Source organism: Rhinatrema bivittatum, chromosome 9 (assembly GCF_901001135.1).
Source record: "Rhinatrema bivittatum chromosome 9, aRhiBiv1.1, whole genome shotgun sequence".
NCBI lineage: Eukaryota > Metazoa > Chordata > Amphibia > Gymnophiona > Rhinatrematidae > Rhinatrema > Rhinatrema bivittatum.
In genome coordinates this window covers 104,899,313-104,913,386 of record NC_042623.1, presented here as the reverse complement: position 1 = coordinate 104,913,386, position 14,074 = coordinate 104,899,313, and the positions used below count along the sequence as shown (strand labels likewise).

The 14,074-nt window shown below is 45.0% G+C and overlaps 1 protein-coding gene and 1 long non-coding RNA gene across 4 annotated transcripts in view; one reads left to right on the top strand and one right to left on the bottom strand.

The window, feature by feature from the left end:
* Positions 1-14,074, bottom strand: part of CNTN1 (contactin 1) — a 295,655-nt gene that overhangs the window by 247,346 nt on the left and 34,235 nt on the right. For both annotated transcript variants that reach the window (XM_029616197.1, XM_029616198.1), the window contains exons 5-7: positions 11,334-11,540; positions 8,100-8,196; positions 7,707-7,888 (exon numbers count right to left, since the gene is read on the bottom strand). In XM_029616197.1, the coding sequence (XP_029472057.1) occupies positions 7,707-7,888; positions 8,100-8,196; positions 11,334-11,540 (486 nt within the window). The remainder of the gene's footprint in view (positions 1-7,706; positions 7,889-8,099; positions 8,197-11,333; positions 11,541-14,074) is intronic.
* The window catches only part of LOC115098984, a 28,687-nt gene that overhangs the window by 9,270 nt on the left and 5,343 nt on the right, over positions 1-14,074 (top strand). For both annotated transcript variants that reach the window (XR_003858657.1, XR_003858658.1), the window contains exons 3-4: positions 7,454-7,582; positions 9,748-9,838. This is a non-coding gene — a long non-coding RNA (uncharacterized LOC115098984). The remainder of the gene's footprint in view (positions 1-7,453; positions 7,583-9,747; positions 9,839-14,074) is intronic.

The window sequence follows — 14,074 nt, the reverse complement described above, 5'->3', positions numbered from 1 at the left end:
ACACTAAGAAGAACACTAAGAAGAACGCATGCTACTGATGCAATTAATAGCAGTGGCTATTCCCTAAGTATAATTGATTAATAGCCATTAATGGACTTCTCCTCCAAGAACTTATCCAAACCTTTTTTGAACCCAGCTACACTAACTGCACTAACCACCTCCTCTGGCAACAAATTCCAGAGCTTTATTGTGCGTTGAGTGAAAAAGAATTTTCTCTGATTACTCTTAAATGTGATACTTGCTAACTTCATGGAATGCCCCCTTAGTCCTTCTATTATTCGAAAGTGTAAATAACCGAGTCACATCTACTTGTTCAAGACCTCTCATGAGCTTAAAGACCTCTATCATATCCCCCCTCAGCCGTCTCTTCTCTAAGCTGAACAGCCCTAACCTCTTCAGCCTTTCCTCATAGGGGAGCTGTTCCATCCCCTTTATCATTTTGGTTGCCCTTCTCTGTACCTTCTCCATCGCAACTATATCTTTTTTGAGATGTGGCGACCAGAATTGTACACAGTATTCAAGGTGCGGTCTCACCATGGAGCGATACAGAGGCATTATGACATTTTCTGTTTTATTAACCATTCCCTTCCTAATAATTCCTAACATTCTATTTGCTTTTTTTGACTGCCGCAGCACACTGAGCTGACGATTTTAAAGTATTATCCACTATGATGCCTAGATCTTTTTCCTGGGTGGTAGCTCCTAATATGGAACCTAACATCGTGTAACTACAGCAAGGGTTATTTTTCCCTATATGCAACACCTTGCACTTGTCTGCCATTTGGATGCCCAATCTTCCAGTCTTGCAAGTTTTGTTCTTTGAGAACTTAAATAGTCTTCAGTATAATGGTGAAGCTCAGTATTATCTAAGGCTGGAATCTGCCGGAGTTGGGTTGATGAGATGAGAGAAGAGAAATGCCAGCTTGCATTGTTGAAGCAATCCACTATATCCCCCATCTCAATGCACACCCATCCTCAGCTCTTACTACTTTTATGCTGAAGTATTTTTCCATTGTACTGGAATTTTTTCAAGAGCACACAGAAACCATATGCTTCAGTTTTACTCTGTAAGATCAGGGGAGTAGCCAGAGAACTGGTTTCCAACACAATTCTGCACCGTATTCAAAATCATAAGAACATAGGAAATTGCCATGCTGGGTCAGACTAAGGGTCCATCAAGCCCAGCATCCTGTTTCCAACAGAGGCCAAACCAGGCCACAAGAACCTGGCAATTACCCAAACACTAAGAAGATCCCATGCTACTGATGCCAGTAATAGCAGAGGCCATTCCCTAAGTCAGCTTTATTAATAGCAGTTAATGGACTTCTCCTCCAAGAACTTATCCAAACCTTTTTTGAACCCAGCTCCACTAACTGCACTAACCACATCCTCTGGCAACAAATTCCAGAGTTTAATTGTGCGTTGAATGAAAAAGAATTTTCTCCGATTAGTCTTAAATGTGCTACTTGCTAACTTCATGCAATGTCTTGGCTTTCAAAATTCTCAAGTGCCTGACACCACCCTCCCTAATCAATCAACTGTTCAAACCTTCCCGGCCACTGCGCTCACTGCCCCAAGCCCACTCAGTGCTTCCAGCCTCCAAGGAAAAAAGACTTACAAGAACCAAGAAAAGAAGTTTCTGAGAATCTGCCCCATCCTCTGGAAATCTCTGCCGCTCGAGGTCAGGCTTGTCCCAGAGCACCTCACCTTCAGAAGAACACTTGAAAACCTGGCTATTTAAAGCAGCTTTTGGCCCACAGCTGGATCTCTGAGCCCCCAACCAGATCTTGAAACCAACACTCAGCTTCCAGTAATTTCTGTGAACTTCTCTACTGTATGCCTACCAACCATTGCCCAACCCATCGTCACCACCACATAATTCCCCTTGATATACTTGACATTTCTATCTTCTTCCTAGTGAATTTCCTTTTACTGATGCACCCCAAATTTATGCAAGGCCAAATTTGACTATAATCAAACTTATGCTGTGTTGTATTTGTACTTATTATTGCAGTTGTAATTATTTATATATCTGTATGTTGTGAACAATGGACTAGTGTACCCTTGGGCCGGCCTACAGGAGACTTCGGAAGGACTTCACTGGTCTCGACTGAACAGGCCGGGAGGCAGACCTCTGGCAGACATGTGAAGATGGTTTCACCCTGGAAGCTGGTACTCCCCCGGGAGGAGCCCTTGGGGGTCCAGCCGCTGGGACTTAGGCGAGGCTCGGAGCTGGACCTAGGATAGGTATGACAGCCAATGGAGTGGAAGCAGGCGAGTACCAGGCTTGGACGAGGCGGGCAGGAACCAGGCTTGGGCTGTAGACTGGCAGGAACCCGGCTTGGGCTGTAGACAGGCAGGAACCCAGCTTGAGCTGTAGGCAGGCAGGAACCCGGCTTGGGCTGTAGACAGGCAGGAACCCAGCTTGGGCTGTAGGCAGGCAGGAACCCGTACCAGAGAGCAAGGCGAGTACCAGTACGGCAGGCAGGAATGGAGTAGCCAGGGTGCTGGTGGACTCTGGGGCTCGAGGCAACGGGGGACCGAGGGAACCCTGTTGCAAGGCGCTGAACAGGTGTCCACGGTGACCCTAAGTAGGCTGCGGCGTCTGACGTCAGACCAGGGGCGGAGCCACCCTCGGGCGGGAAACTGCCTAGAAAAGCACAGGGCAGCCGCACACGCGCCTAGAGGCAGGCCAGCAATGGCGTCTCCCCCGCGGGGATGCCCAGGTTCCGACTCCACTTCATTCCCAGCTGGAAAAGACCCTCGAGGTAAGGGCCGGTACGCGAGCCTCACGGACCAGACCACAACAGTACCCCCTCCTTTATGTCCCCTCTTAGCAGGCCCAGGTTTACCTGGGTGGTCCGGGTGAAAGATTTTAATCAGATCCTTGTCCAAGATGTTGCGGGCTGGTTCCCAGGTTCTCTCCTCGGGGGCCAGTGCGGAAGAGGCAAGGCACACCTTCTGTGGATTCAAGATGTACCGGGGCTTCTCAGATATCTCTTCGACCTCAGCGGCTCGAGACAGCCGGGGCGGTATCGTAATGTGAAATTAAATCGGTCAAAAAACAGGGACCAATGGGCCTGCCTGGGATTTAGGCACTGAGCCTGACTGAGATAGGCGAGATTCTTGTGGTCATTATAAATAGTGATAGGATGGTTGGCTCCCTCTAATCACTGCCTCCATTCTTCTAGGGCTAGTTTCACCGCCAGCAGTTCTTTGTCACTTATGCTGTAATTACATTCTGCCGGAGTGAACGTCCGAGAGAAGTACGAACAGGGAAGGAGTTGTCCCGTAGCTGTATGTTGACTCAAAACAGCCCCGGCTGCGATATTGGAGGCGTCCACTTCCACGATAAATGGCCGGTTCGGATCAGGGTGGCGAAGGCAAGTGTCTTGAAGGAACACCTGTTTAAGCTCCTCGAAGGCTTGGCAGGCAGAGGCAGGCCAGTCCGCAGTATTGGCCCCTCTGCGGGTAAGGATAGTTAGTGGGGCCACAATGCATGAATAGTTGGGAATGAAATGTCGGTGGAAGTTCGCGAACCCTAAAAAGCGCTGTAATGCCTTCAGGCCCTTCGGGCGTGGCCAGTTTAGAATTGCTGAGACTTTATCGGGATCCATTAGAAATCCATCAGCTGACACAATGTACTCCAGAAAGGGCAGGGATGACTGCTCGAAAGAGCATTTCTCCAATTTTGCGTAGAGATGATGCTGCCGCAGAATCTTCAGAACTTGGCGGACATGTTGTCGGTGCGTGGGCAGGTCTCTTGAAAAGATCAAGACGTCATCGAGGTAGACTACAACACAGCTGTGCAGCAGGTCATGTAACACATCATTCATTAAATTCTGGAAGACTGCAGGGGCATTACAAAGACCGAAGGGCATTACGAGGTATTCGTAATGCCCATCCCTGGTGTTAAATGCGGTCTTCCATTCATCGCCGGGGCGAATCCGTATGAGGTTATAGGCCCTGCGTAGGTCCAACTTAGTAAACACTTTGGCTCCTTGGAGCCTATCGAGTAAGTCAGGAATCAGCGGGAGTGGGTAGCGATCCCGCTTAGTGATGGCGTTGAGGCCGCGGTAATCAATACACGGCCTCAGGGTGCCATCCTTTTTTCTGACAAAGAAGAACCCCGCCCTGGCGGGGGACTTCGACGGCCGGATAAAGCCTTTAGTGAGATTCTCTGCTATGTACTCCGACATAGCCTTTGTTTCAGGCAGGGACAAAGGGTACACACGACCTCGAGGGGGCGTCGTACCCAGTAGGAGGTCTATGGTGCAATCGTATGGGCGATGCTGTGGAAGGATCTCTGCCTTGGACTTGGAGAAGACATCGGCAAATTCTTCATAAGGCGCCGGAAGGTCGAGAGCAGAGTGCAGAAGTGAGCAAGCGGGGGACTTTGGCACCTTCATGCAGTGAGAAATGCAGAAAGGACTCCATTTTGTGATCTGCATAGTGTCCCACTGGATCACCGGTGAGTGTTTCTGGAGCCACGGTAGTCCGAGCACCACGGGGTGGATGGCCATCTCCAAGATCAGGAAGACAATCTCCTCTGTATGGAACGCCCTGGTGTGGACAGTGACAGGGGCCGTGGACGTCACGATTCGCCCAGGTAGTAGCGTACCCTGGATGGACATGATCTGCAGTGGGACTCCTCAGCTCTACGTCGGAATGCCTAGTCAGGTAACCAGTTGTTGCTGAATGAAATTGCCCTCCACCCCCAAGTCCAGGAAGGCGAGGGTCTCCAAGGATCTTCCGGGGTACTCCAGCGTGATGAGCAGGGTGCAGTGAGGAGCGGAAGCGCTACCCAGGAGGAACTCCTCCCAACCTCCTAGGCTTTTAGAGTTTTTCGTTCGCTCCCGACAATGTACCAGAAAATGGCCTCTCTGCCCACAGTATAGGTACAGGCCTAACGACCTTCGGCGTAGTCTTTCCTCAGGGGAGAGGGAGGTATGTCCCAATTGCATAGGCTCAGGCGTGGAGGCGTCTAGGTGGAAGACCCTCGATGAAAGCTGTGATCGTAGCGGGCCAGGTGCAGGACTAGGTCTCCTCGCTCGTGATTCGCGCGCCTTCTGCTGTAGGCGATAGTCGATTCGAGCAGTCAACTCCATCAAGGCGTTGAGGTCTTCTGGAAGTTCCCGGGCCGCGATCTCATCCTTTATGTGTTCGGAGAGTCCATCCATGAAGATTGCCCTGACACTCCCATCCTGCCACCCTACTTCTTGGGCCAGAGTCCGAAACTCCAGGATGTATTCGGCCAGAGGGCGAAGTGGCAGTGGCCCGGCGGACCGGTTCGTCAAAAGCCTGCTTGAATGACACAATGAACCGCTGGAGGTCGTTCAAAGAGGGGTTGTTGTTCTCCCAAAGAGAAGAGGACCATATTAGAGCTCTCCCATCAAGCAGGGACAGGATATAGGCAACTTTAACGGAGTCCGTGGGAAATTGCTGTGGCAATAAAGCGAACCTGCTGAGACACTGGTTGAGGAACCCGCGACAGGTTCTGACATCTCCGGCATAATGTGAGGGTGCGGGAAGATGCATCGTAGACGGAGCTAACACCTGGGATAAAGAGGCTACCGCAGGCAAGGATTGGGTACTCATAGCCTCTAATCTGGCAGCGAGCTGCTCAATGGAACCAGCGAGGGTATCTAGTTGTTGCTGTTGCAATTGCAGTTGTTGGGAAACCCATCCATCGGGTACTGAGTCCGTAGTTAACGGAGGGTGCTCGGCACCGCTGTTCAGGCAGCCCGCTAGCTGTCCTATGGAATCTATCAGGAGGTCAATGTCTTGCTGTTGCTCGTACATCTGATGATGTAACTGTTGAGCCATTCCTGAAAGGTTACGGACTCCTGAGGATTCTGCCAAATCCATGGCCTTGCAATCTGTTGTGAACAATGGACTAGAGGACCCTTGGGCCAGACTACAGGAGACTTGGGAAGGACTTCACTGGTCTCGACTGAACAGGCCGGGAGGCAGACCTCTGGCGGACAGGTGGAGATGGTTTCACCCTGGAAGCTGGTACTCCCCCAGGAGGAGCCCTTGGGAGTCCAGCCGCTGGGTCTTAGGCAAGGCTCGGAGCTGGACCTAGGATAGGTATGACAGCCAATGGAGTGGAAGCAGGCGAGTACCAGGCTTGGACGAGGCGGGCAGGAGCCCGGCTTGGGCTGTAGACAGGCAGGAACCCGACTTGGGCTGTAGACAGGCAGGAACCCGGCTTGAGCTGTAGGCAGGCAGGAACCCGGCTTGGGCTGTAGGCAGACAGGAACCAGTACCAGAGAGCAAGGTGAGTACCAGTACGGCAGGCAGGCAGGCAGGAACGGAGTAGCCAGGTCGCTGGCGGACTCCGGGGCTCGAGGCAACGGGGGACCGAGGGAATCCTGTTGCAAGGCGCTGAACAGGTGTCCGCGGTGACCCTAAGTAGGCCGTGGCGTCTGATGTCAGACCAGGGGCGGAGCCACCCTAGGGCGGGAAACTGCCTAGAAAAGTGCGGGGCAGCCGCGCGCGCGCGCCTAGAGGCAGGCCAGCAATGGCGTCTCCCCCGCGGGGACGCCCAGGTTCCGACTCCGCTTCGTTCCCAGCTGGAAAAGACCCTCGAGGTAAGGGCCGGTGCACGAGCCTCGCGGACCGGACCACAACACTGTAACCTGTAAACTATCCTAGACCCATAAAGGAACAAATCACTGATATATTATTGTAAAACCTAAGCCTGTGGTAACATGCTTTGAATTTCTTTATTGGAAACGTGTGATATAAATAAATAATGATCTTCATGGCAGTGGCTAAGGAAACCTTTTAAATTCTTTCAACACTCTGTATATCCTGTCTCTTTACTCTCTCTGTGCCCTGCCTCTACTTCTTCTCAAATGCCCTCTGCGATTAAGGCAGCTACTTTATATACAAGGGTTAATCTCTCATGCTGCTGAAGATCAACTATGTAAATAGGCTCCAAACATTTACATGTCTAGCCCAAGGGCAGTGTTGTTTCCTGTTCAAAATTGCCCCTCTCTCTTATATGTTTTTGTTTAGCACTGGGTACACCGAGAAATGTTGTAGAAGTGACAAGTAGTAGTAGAAGTAGCACTTTAAAGGTGCAGGACTCGCAGCGATTCCAAGGCCTCCAGATCCTCTAACTGCTGTACCTTTAAGGGGCTGACTCAGATGGGACATGACCCTGCTGCTATGGGAGGGGGCCCGAACCAAAGATGAAAGGGCACAGACCCCAGGCCATTGTAAAAGAATATAACAGGAGGTTATCACAATTTACTATTTTACAGTCTTCTACTCCTGATCATGTTATCTATATATAGATCGGCAGGAGCAAACAATAAAGCTTATAGCAGCAGATCTGAAAGTCAGAGAAACACATTATAACATTACATTTAAAACTGAGTTTTAAAACTATGCACTTGAGGCTGCTAAGAATCTCTTTCACGCAAGCATTTTATTTATATCCTAGGACTCCAGGGTGATTCACAACTAACGCATGAACAAAAAGAAAAACAAAACTCAAGGGAGAAAAAAGCTCCGCCAAAAAGAGGAAACATCAAGCTATAGCACCACTCATTAGAAAGAAGAAAATCTATTGGTAATGCATTGGTTCATGTTCCTATAATTTGCAAGACAACAATGCAACTGAAGAATAATAACAGGAAATGAGCAAAACATTTTTTTCCAACATAACAAACTTTAGCAGGTGAAATAATATCTACCTTGAACATACACTTTTGCCTGATGCTTATCTTTGCCTTTAATATTCTCTGCTTCACATTCATAAGTCCCTTCATCTTCAGGCTGAATGTTGAAGATCTTGAGAACCGCCCCAGACATGCTTATTTCAGATGTGGCTGGCATGGGCTCATCAACTTTTTTCCATTTGATCACTGGAACTGGACTTTAAAACACAGTGCCAGAATTTGCAATAAATTGTTGTTACTTTGGATAACGGTACCACAAAATGATGATACTATTAATGTTAAAACTGCAGAAATATGCTGAAACATTCCTGTGTCACAATACTTATTTTTTAGGACGTTTGTATATATATATATCACATTGCCAAGAATAACTCATATGAGTTAATGAAGAAGCAAACTTGTACTTACTTTCCAAGGGCAAAACACTCAAGTGTCAAATTCTGTCCTGTTAATGCATATGTTTCTTTGAATTTAACTTTGATGTCAGCTGGGTATCTTTTAATTGCTAAATATTTAAAGAAAAAGCATAAATATAAGCATATCAGTAATTTTGAATTAGTAGAACAATTTATATCCTCTTTATCTGAGAGTTCAAAAGCAGTTTATATAGGATTTTTGCCAATTCAAAGAAAATGATTATAAAGGTATTATGCTCTTAAGCACAACATTCTACTTTCTACTTAAAAGTTTGAGCATGGTACAATAATTCTCCTAACATCTTTTTGTTTCTTTGATTCATAAGATTTAATATATTTAAGGACATTGGTGCTAATAACATGACACCTTTGCAGACTCCATACCATGCCTTTTTTAAAAAGCCTTTTTCCCTTTCCTTTTTTATGTGAATGTGAAGGAGTGGCCTTACTATTCCTTAATCTGTGCAGGATCCAGCCTGGTCCACCTTAAATCCTATAGACAGAGAGATCTCTGTGGGCGGGACCCTGCTGGGAGGGGAATAAGAGTGCGAGCCCAGCTAGGATCAAGAGGCCCCTACATCTCCAGGAGGACATAACTAGTTCTCTCACCCTAGGCTTGATAGACTCTATAACAGGGTAGCATGTCTCACTCTACATGCAAAACTGGCCCCTAAATCCTAAACCACCAGCAACACCTCACCTTCACCTATTAGGTGGCCCTTCTCTTCTGTCTCTCTCTGTCTCTCCTCTTTTTATTATTGTGGGCATTATCAATGTGTTAGTAACACTTTTTGATGAATCTAGGGGCAAGATTGTAAGTATAGTGCTGGACATAAGCAGTCCACCTGTTATATGTTGAGAACAAAGTATAAAAAAAGTGAATGTTGCATGAAGAAAGGCTGGAGTCAGTGTGATAGATGCCTCCAGCCTAAGAAAGGCATTCGGCTATCCTACAGAGGGAAATGCATCATGATTCCAATCATACCTTATTGACCATCTGTGCAGCTTTCAAAAACATTCAAAATTCAAATACCATAAAAATAAAATCCTGTATTCATTCCCCTCATGCTTAAAACAAGGATTTAGACTGGTAAGAGGTCTGGAAATGCTAGATCTGTATGGACTTTCAAAGATTTCATTAAGGAACACAAATATCAATGTGGAAAGAGAGTTTGCAGAGGAAGATGATAATCCAGGAGACAGAGAATAGAAGAGTTGCAGAAATGAGGGTAAAACACATTTTTCAGAAACTGGCTAATTAACTTACTTCTAAGATTGAAGTCTTGTTGACTGTGCTATTGCTCATATTTTTCAAACTTGTGCCAAGTCACCCATATTTCTGTCTATGTCACCATGTGTACAATTCAGTGCATGCACTTCTTTTGGGAACAAAATGTGACTAGCAATAGTACGTCGTAGCTTTATGTAAATTTCTATCATTGCCAAGAAAAGTCTAGAAATGCAGTACAAATGTAATGACCCAGTACCATATCTCCCAAAAATAACTATTTCCGGATTCTTTTTTTTTCTCTGCCATAAAACAATTCATCTACAAAATGACAGTTAAGGAAATCAGTGAATTTAGTTTCCAGTGTTAGTCTTCCACCTGTTATAAGCAATACATTTTGCTTTATAAATAGAACAAGAACAGTAGGGGAAATGGAAATGCAAAATCCCAGAGACTACCATGCATGAGTCCGCCATCTCTATTCAGAAGCATCATCTATAGTGGTAAGATTATTAAACTCCTTGCTAATTCAATCTTTGGCCACTAGAGGGTCATGGGGAAAATCTGCTTAAAATAATGTATCAGTTTGGTTCACCTTTGTGAAAATGTTTTCCTTACAGTCCACAAGGTTAGATCTGTTTTGTTTTTGTTTTGTTTTGTTTTATGTAAATAAAAAATGGCACAGTTGAAGGAAAGCCCATTTAAGATTCTGCTACCAATTCAAACAAATTTCCATGATTTGTAGTGAAGTTTGCTGCAACTATGTCATTTTAAAGAAAAAATAAGTTTGTGGAAAAGTCCATGATTTGTAGACAGTTGAATACACCAACTCGGCGCTCATAAATGAACCACTAAATCAATTTCAAATGTATTTTTGGTACTAGAACTCTGACTTAGAAGTAGAAAACTTTGTTTTCCTCCTTTTACTGAATACTTTAAGTCAACAAGTATGCAAGCATTTATAAAGTAAATAATTTAAGACAAAAAGTCAGCATAAAAGACATTTGTGACAATATAATCTTCTGCTAGAATAAAGTAGCAAAGACAATGGATATCATTAAGTGCTAAGAAGTTACAAAATGTATTTTCAAAAAAACATGATTATTCTGTTACGACCTGTTAATCTGTAAGTATTATGAGGGCTATTTACTAAACCATCAAAAATGGCTTTAGTGTAGCTTAGTTACTGCAGTATATATACTAAAATTTGGTGAGCACTGCAGTTTAGTGAGCACAGCTATGTTCGTTCCCTCAGCCTGGAACATACAGAGAGATTACCAGCAGTGCTAACACCCACTCTTTTCCAATTACAGAAATATGCATTCTGAGCCCAGTCAGTACAAAATCCACCCGTCTCCCCCCTAAACCCCCCCCCCAAAAAAAAAAACAACAAGCAGATCCCTCCTCCCTCTCGTATAATTTAGCTAGCCCCCTACAGAGAATATCGTGGTAGCTCCACCAACCCCCCACTCACAGAGCCCCTAACCCCCTTCCTCCCCTGCATCCATCTGTACTTGTTTAAGGGGAACCTCAGGTTTACCAGGCAGGAGCAACTCCCAAGTACTCCCTCCCTGCTGGCGCTGTAAATGGTACTGATTGACCCAATGATTCCCTTTGCCCCGCACCTATATCTGTTGTATCTATGGAAAAAATGTTTAGTACATCTGACCCTTTATATGCTCTTGCGTACATTTCTAGAACACAGATGGGATGGAGTTTATTCTTGTTGAAGAGTCTTCCACAGGCGATAGCGCTGCTAAGTGCTTCAGTTAAAAAGTAAAAAAAAAAAAAGAACATTCCAGGCACTAAAGTATAAATTAGCATTTTAACATTGCATTAATCCATAAAGATATGTTATCCAAGAAAGGCAGTGATGAGAATGAAGTCTCATCACCTTTGCCTTAGCCACGGATCATAAGAATTCAAAAGCTATGAAACAAAGTTGCAAATGATAAGCATGATTAATACAGACGGTACTCAAGAAAAATGAAAATTTACCTTCTGATTGAGGAATGAGTGGGATGAATTTGCTGAATACACTTTTTGGAATTGAAGGATTGGATACAAAACATGAATAATTGCCTCTGTCTGATTGCTCCACTTTAGCAATGTACAGATTGCCATTTCTCTGGCTAACAAATCGCCGTTTATCCAAATTAATGAACACTGGAAACTCATTTAGAAGCCAGCGGTAATTTAGCTCATCTAGGAGGAACAAAAGAGTTTTGGTTTAAAAACATAAGGAATGAAAACAGCAATAAGCTGATTAATTTTTTCATCAGGGCATTGTCTTTTTAAGTAACAACATTAGCAACAAGAATGCATCAAACTAATCGACCATCAGAATCTATCTATTTACAAGCTACTTTTTATGTTTTAATGTTCTCTATACAATATATGGATTAATAACAGTCATGATGTTAGAACACAAAATCATCATTATGCCATTATACAAATATAAAATAGGGATCGTAAATACCGAAGGCAATACTGCACATCGTAAATACTGCAGGCAATTTTGATTACTCCATGCCAACAAGGGCCTATTATATCTATAAAAGGTGCAATGAAGGGCAAAAAAAAATATGCTAAAATATGTATTCCTATTACCTAAATGGATAAAACAAGAGAAATAAGTTCATTTTTGGTTTGTTCAAAATGAAACAAACTGAAAATGCACTCATTCAAAAAAAATCCTAAAATAAATTGAATTTTTCAGTTTAGTAAATTCACACAATCAAACACTGGGCACTATTTATCAGCACATCAGTCCCCCAGCTGTGCTACTTATCACATCAAGGGGGGGGGGGGAGTTCCAAGAATGATAGGGATAGAAATGAGCTCCAATGATTTTTGCCCCACTGGTTCCAATTTGTACAATGTTCTCTCAGTCTAGCTTGATGGACTCTCTACCTGGGTAACATCAAGCTAGGGTGAGAGAACATTGTACATATCTCATCTTTGTGGGAGTTTCCTCACTCCAAAAGTCATCAAATCTTCACAAGAGTGTACTGTTCTGTTCATACGTCTCACTCTGCATGTCAAAGTAGCCCCTAACCCCTACCCTACTACCTATACCTAACCTCACCTCACATTAATAAGTGGGCCTCATATAGAAGTATAAATACCTAACTACTATGAGGGCCTTATAGTTAGGCTCTCTCTTTCTCTCTCCAATTTAAAATACAGAAAACACTATTTGTGAAAACATTGCAAAGTGCAATAAAACCATATTGCACACTTTAATGCAAATGAAAAAGGTATAGTTATTTCCTATGATAAAACTGTGCAATATGGCATTCCAAAGCAAGCCCACTTGGCCAGAAATCCCACCCCAAACTCCTCCCATTTTCTAAATTAGCATTGCACCATGTGTTATGGGGCTTTTCGCATGCATTAAGGTGTTTTTTGCATGCGAAAATCCCATAACGCGGCTTGGAAAATAACCCCCTAAGAGAGTAGGAGAAAGTAGCAGACTGTATTCCTTCCACTCTGCAATGCAGCACCTTCTTGGGATCCTAAGTGGGAGTGGGGGATGGGGGTTTGGGAGGTCAAAATGGTGGGGTTCAGAGGCTGCTAATGTTTTGTTGTTTTTTTTAAACCAATATTCCGTAATCAGACCAGTGGCAAAGTTCCTGAATATCTTTATCTGGGTACCTTGAGCCAAAAATATTCAGTGGGAAACTTGTCTTGATGAGTATTTGGCTATCCTATCCCATTTATTTATTTTCCTCTTTTTGGCACTCCAAAGCAAATCATATTCAGGTATTGTAGGTATTTCCCTATCCCCAGACGGCTTACAATCTAATGGCCAAATAAAAAAAAAAAACCATGCGTAAAATCTGGGGGTTATGTGCGTGGCTGGGCCTTGAATGTGCTGCATGCATTTTAGAACCCCTGTTACGTGCACAAGAGCCGGGCCTCGGCAAAGGGGTGGTCCGGGGGGCAGGGTGGGGCTGGAGGAGGCCGGTATAGCATCCATTTGCCGCTGTACCAGGGGATCACATGGCAGCAGGGTGCCGGCGCGCAACTTGCTACTGCTCCTTTGGAGGAGCAAAAGGTAAAATAAAAAAATAGGGGTAGCTAGGACAGGGATAGGGGGCGGGTAGGAGAGGGAAAGGGGAAGGGAGATTAGGGTAGGGGGTATGGAACTGGGGAAGGCCGTGATGCATCGCTGCGCGAATATTGCACTAGTCCATCCCCCCTTGCGTGCCACCCTGGATTTTATAACACGCGTGCGCCAGCACACGCGTGTCATAAAACTGTGCGTCCATGTGCGAGCGCACACATGGATGCACATGCATATGTTTTTAAAATCTATCCCTAAGTACCTGATTCACTAAGGGTTTTTCCCATGGACACTAAATGGGAGAAAAGCCTTAATGAATCTGGCCCTAAATTTGTACCTGAGGCAACAGAGGGTAAAGTGACTAGCCCAAGGTCACAAGGAGTAACAGTGGGATTTGGCTAACAATATATGGATGACTTCTCCTGGATAACATTACCGCTGGCTGGGTTATTGAATATTAACCCATAGTTATGCTTTATTGTTCACATTTTCAGGGAGAAATCCATGAGTGAGAGCAATAGGGATGTGCAGCCAAAACGTTTTCGTTGCATTCGTGATATGTATTCGTGGTGGGTCAATTCCGTTTCATGCGGAAGTATGGAGAATTCCATAAGTTGTCGATCTGTCAATACGTTACTACGGCGAGTTAAATTCCTGTCCCAGCTAAAAT